Source organism: Cyprinodon variegatus, unplaced genomic scaffold (assembly GCF_000732505.1).
Source record: "Cyprinodon variegatus isolate N-32 unplaced genomic scaffold, C_variegatus-1.0 Scaffold215, whole genome shotgun sequence".
Taxonomy (NCBI): Eukaryota; Metazoa; Chordata; class Actinopteri; order Cyprinodontiformes; family Cyprinodontidae; genus Cyprinodon; species Cyprinodon variegatus.
Genome location: NW_015150668.1, coordinates 273523 through 279237, shown reverse-complemented (window position 1 = coordinate 279237; position 5715 = coordinate 273523). Strand labels below are relative to the sequence as shown.

The following is a 5715-nucleotide window of genomic DNA, read 5'->3' as shown; positions in this document are numbered from 1 at the left end:
TTAAAGTCAGAATTCTGACTTTTTTCCCATACTATACTGAAATAAAATAAAAAAAAATCAGTTAACTTTTTTTTTTTTTTCCAGTGGCCCTAATCCTCTTCTGTACAGTTTTGATTGAAAACTGTGCTGAGCTAAAATTGTGGTTCTGGTGTCATTTGTGGGTGGGGTCAAGAGTGAGTGACAAGTGTAAACCATGGGGCAACTCTTTTAAAGTTGACACAAGAAGGAAGCATGTTTGAGCAATGAATTGGTGTTTTCCGCTAATTATAATGTTTATACAATAAAAAAAAGAAAAGAAAAAAAACTGCTTTTTATTGTCTAAAAGTTTATTAACAAAAAAAGATTGACTCAATAAACCACAGAAAATTTTAGGATCATTGGTCTCCCCTGGTCCTCTCTTTGTACTAGTAATCACAAATAAAAGTACATTTAAATTAAAAATGTTCTCATTGTTTAAGTTGATTCCATGATGGATCTAATTTGTGTGTAGAAAAAGAATCATTGTCAGACTAACAAAAAATTTAACAATTAAAAATGTTGTTTACATTTGTTCTAGTGATTAAATAACAGTTGAATTATTCCTAACTAATGCACATATCAGGTATTTCCTGGCAGATGCTAAGTGCAGATTTTTGTAAAAGGTTTATCAAGTATGCTTCTGCTGTCTGATGTATTCATAGGCTGAAAATGGTGGGATACTAGGGTTCAGGATTATGCCTTAGAAATTTAGCCTCCAATTGCTTCTTTTACCAGATCCGATTCTTAGATTTTTATGATTGCTGTAATCAGATTTCCTCTTTGGCCTGCACATGCTGTCTACAGAGGGTTAAGAAAGTGCTCTCACTTCCTTTTTGCATAAAAAAGGCCTACAATACATAGTTGCTCTTGCAGTATTCATGCAGAGCTTTTTATGGACCACCACGAAATAGACCTCCCTCCTCCCAGTCCCCCGTGTGCTATGTTATTTCTAGCAATGCCTCCAAATGCATTATTAAATCCACATTATGATGAATAATTGATGGGTTTAAAAGATCTACAAGCACATCTCTAACTCAAGGAGGAGGTGGCTCTTTAACATATGTAAATTTCATGACCTACGTCAGAATGCACCTACGCACACACCCATCTTTGCACGCTTGCACACCCATGCATGCGTTTACAGAAAAAGCACCTTGTTCTTGCATGCTCTCAGGACAATATGTGGTGCTTGTAATCCTCCCTGGTACAGCCTCAGAGGGCACCCTGAGAGTGCACTTCTGCATAGGACATTGTGTCTTATCTTTTTCCTGGGAGCACAGAGAAAGTATAGCCTGTAGCATTGCCACAGTGTTTCTTCCTTCTGCTGTTACTAAGAATGTAATAACTTAATACAGGGGGGCACCCTGTTAAAATTAAGAACATTTTGGGTAATTTCAGGGATTTTCCAGCTCAGCAAAAGTATTACATTACAGGCCTTAGGCTCTGTGCATCATCTAATTTATTACCATTTTGTCCCACCTCCACACAGACATGCCTTGAGCTGGAGAGGTACCTCCAGAGCGAGCCCTACGTCTCAGCCACTGACCTCAAGTTTGATAACCAGGAGGACCTGTGGAGCAAGTTGATGCTCGCCTGCGGGGACAAGTCAAATGAGTCAGACCCAAAGATTGCCCACATCAAGGAGGAGATGGACAATCAGGACATGCAGCCCCTTGATGTCGGTGGTTTCAACTCCGATGCCAGCAGCGAAGCCTCGGACAGCTCTGAGGAGCTCTCCCCAACCATTGACTTCTCCTCTGCCTCTCTGACCGACATGTTGGGTGACAGTGGAGAAGACTTGGGCTCTGGCATTATCAGCACACCACCTTCCTCTCCTGAGCTCGTCAAAGAGGGCTCCGTGGCCCAGGTGTGGAGTTCAATACAAACTGTGCAAAACACACCTGGAAAAATAAGAACTGAGGTCACAGAAAGGTCAGGGGTGGCCAGTGGTGAGGCGTCACCCGATGGGAGGAGGCGAGTGCACAGGTGCCATTTCAACGGATGCAGAAAGGTGTATACCAAGAGCTCACACCTCAAAGCACACCAGCGCACACACACAGGTAAATATACTCTACAATAAAACTTTTGAATAAAGATTTACTTTGTCAAACACTCCCACATAGTTTGAATACTTTTTGAGAAGGAATGCCCTCAACTGTGATCTAATTCAGCCAGTGAAACGTGATGTCTTCCAGAGGGGAGGGGAGGGGAGGTACGAAAGGGGGAGGGTTGCACTCAGAGGATGTGGATCCTAAAACAAATCAACAGATCTCAGATTTCACTATGGGAAAAGACTCAGAGACTTGCCTGTATGCTTTCAATAAAAAAAGAGAAATAGATAGACAAACAGACTGACTGACATTTGCTGGGTTTTAGCAAAGAGTTCAGATGTTAGCAGTTTCCTTTGTCACCTCTGACCCCTGCCAGGGTGTTTACAGCTGTGCTGCCTATTAGCAAAGAAAGTTGCATTCCGAGCTTTCTCTCCAACCTTGATGGCCTTATGGATAAAAGCCCTTATAGTCTTTGGAAACTCACTCTGTTTTTCTTTTTTTCTTGAACAGCCTCCCATTATTACATAAGCATTCCTTTTAAAGCAGCTCTGAACAGCAGCATACCACAAATCCAAAGTCTCACAAGGTTGTTGTTCTCCTCGGCTTACAGTAGTCGGCCCATTCCTCTTGGGGATCATACTTTGGCAGATATTAGCATTATATCAGCCTGTGTACTGTTTATATGGCCCATTCAAGAAGGACTTAACATTGCAAATGTATTCATTAATGGATACTAAACTTGAAGCATCCAAATCAAATTTGTCAATGAAACTGTAATGAGTTACATGATAATTTTTGTACTTTTTGACACAGAACAGTGTAAGTTAATCAATTTATGTAACATTTGATTTTTGTATTTTTTCCCTAGGTGAGAAGCCTTACAGGTGTTCGTGGGAGGGTTGTGATTGGCGCTTTGCACGAAGTGATGAACTTACCCGACACTTCAGGAAGCACACTGGAGCAAAGCCATTTAAATGCAATCACTGCGACAGGTGAGATCACGTTTTTTTTTCCATCTTTAAAATCTACAGTGAGCAAAAATATTTTTTATCTTTTTAAAATGTTGTGCTAAGCACTCATTCATTAACAAAGATTAGCAAAGGGTCTTAAACTAAGAAGTGGGGTAAATAAAGGTCGAGAGCAGACTTTAATGTTCCTTGACTCTTTAAAGTTTGACAGGTCTCAAAATCTGTTTTTCCATTCATAGTGAATTAATTTCATTTGTATTAAAAAGCAACACATTTTCTGCAATTCTATGTAAGCTGCATGTAGTGGAAAACCTAAATCTGTATTTGGGAAATTGCTCCTAGATTCTAGTCATAGATAACTCTGCTGTTTACCTTACCTTATAAGACAGCCAGTTTTTAAATTTTTGACTGTGTTTCAGCCTTGAGATGATATAATATGACAAAAAAGTAGCAGTAGTAGTAGAAGTAGTAAAGTAGCATTCATAAATATGCATACAGATATATCTGCATATTTTGTTTTAATATTTTAAGTTAAGCATATTAACCCGTCTAGTCATACTGGAAAACTTTGATCATCAGCTATGCTAAAACCAAAACCTACATTTGCAAACTGTATTGTTAACATGTGTGCGGCCAAATTAATATGTCATTTTTTATAAATATAAAATTATTTTCCTTTCCATTTTTTTTTAAAATAACAGGGTTTTTAACAGTTTTATGATGGTACAACAAAGAAAAAATCTAAACATGCCTTTCCAACAGCTTTATTTATATTTATATGTTGTTTTTTCTTTTGTTTTTTTGTCTCTGCTAGGTGTTTTTCCCGTTCGGACCACCTGGCGTTGCACATGAAGAGGCACATCTAAGATGGCCTACATGTTGAGTGCTCTGAGGGATGAGTCTGGTTTATTGTCCCGACCAATTGGGGATCAGCAAGGCCAGTGTGTCCTGGGAGCATTAACAGGGGCACCGCTGTGTTCCAGTCAGTGGAGAGACATGAAGCAACACAGGCTATTATTTGCACCATACTTTGTGCCTCCAACACCTCGCTGTGGTGATTGCTCTTGAAAGGCTTTTACGGCAAAGCAGGGGGTGAAAGAGAAGATGGGAAAGATCTTGGCTGGAGTTGATGGGAAGATGGTGTTAAAGGCTTTTTTCAGTTTTTTTTTTTTTTTCCTGGAAGATTATGGGACTCCAGGAGTGGGGGTACAATTCCTCCAATGACCGTGTGCTTGCCTGTATGCATGGGAGTCTGAGTGCCTGTGACTGGATGCCTGTGCTGGCTTTACAGAGCAGGTGGAGCTTGCAACTGAATTACATTGAAAGGGTGATGGTATATAATGGCAGTTTTCTTTAAAGGGGAGGGAAGGGAGGAAAGGGGGAGAGAGGATGACTCGATGTCTCTGTAAGAATGAATGCAAGTAAAGAAGTCTGTCTCCATTGGTCTTATCGCTATGGCAGGGAGTAAGGGGTTGGTTGCTGGAGCCGATTCTTTTTATTTTCTTTGTCCAAAGGATGACCCCTTTCTGCCTGGAGGCGGAATTACAGCTCCCTGTCCAAACTTGGGAGGGTGTTTTGTTTAGTGCAGCTATTAAATGTGCAATGTAGTACGTGGCCTGTCTCACAACATACACGTTATAAAGCTCATTTTGTTGTCCATTGTGTAAGCCTTGTATCCAAAAAGACAAAAACAAACAAAAAAAACTATAGTACACTAACAGTTATGGCCATTATAACAGCCAATGCATGGGATCTGAGGATGTCTTGCTCACTTGTGTGCGTAAAGGACGACAAAATTCCAGTTAAGTGCAGCTACTCATGTTACTCAGTATCAAAAAAAATATTAAAAACATAAGGCAGTCATTTTTGTCATTTTAAATTAGGAATACCACTATTGCTTAGCAACTATATTGGTTGAGGTATATTTTTTCCCTGTTTTCTTAAACTTCGTTTTCTATTCAGTTCTGTCTGTAAATGCACTGTTGACCTTACTGATGCCTTATGTAAGTGGCCTTGTCCTGTAAGAAAGATCACTCCCTCACAAAACGACCATTGCTAATGCAATAGCGCGTTTACTGAAAAGCTTTATAAAGGCTCTTATCTATAATTTTGCACCTGTTTTTGTTTTTTCTTATCAGATTTTTCCAAACTCAGAACAAGTATAAAAAGTACTATCTACCGTATATCAGCTTAGAAATAACTGCCGTTGTTCCATATGTCGTTTCTTTTTCTTGGTTATAATAGAACAAATTATATTCTAAGTGATTTTAATGTTAGACGGAAACCGCAAGGACATTGGGGGAAAAAAATCACATTTATTGTGGTTTACTACTATGTAGTATAAGACGATGTGGATGCACTGCAGATACACTGTAAGCTGCTTTCAAAGGTACAGAGCCTAGGAAACATGTTCTCGTGAAATGTGTATTTGGTCTCATAAGCACTATGGAGGTGGGATTTACAGGAAACACAGGGCAGTTTGTAATAGCTGATGCGTTATCTGTTTAAAAAAAAAAAAACGCCCTATGAAATGATGACATTCGTCTTATTCACAAGTTATTATGTATGTTTTGTCTCACTTTGCTCCCAACGTGAGTCAGTATTTTTCCTCAGTCCCAGTTCAAACAACTCTTAATCTGACTAAACGGTACCAAGACCAGTCTAACCAGTTCAGCTGT

General features: G+C 39.5%; 1 protein-coding gene across 1 annotated transcript in view; it reads left to right on the top strand.

Annotated features, from left to right (window-relative positions):
* klf6 (Kruppel-like factor 6) overlaps window positions 1-5338 on the top strand; it is a 7272-nt gene extending 1934 nt beyond the window's left edge. Inside the window, exons 2-4 of the mRNA XM_015380466.1 lie at window positions 1508-2078; window positions 2938-3061; window positions 3852-5338. Coding sequence (XP_015235952.1) covers window positions 1508-2078; window positions 2938-3061; window positions 3852-3903 — 747 coding nt within the window. The 3' untranslated portion in view covers window positions 3904-5338. The remainder of the gene's footprint in view (window positions 1-1507; window positions 2079-2937; window positions 3062-3851) is intronic.
* Window positions 5339-5715: the final 377 nt, after the last annotated feature.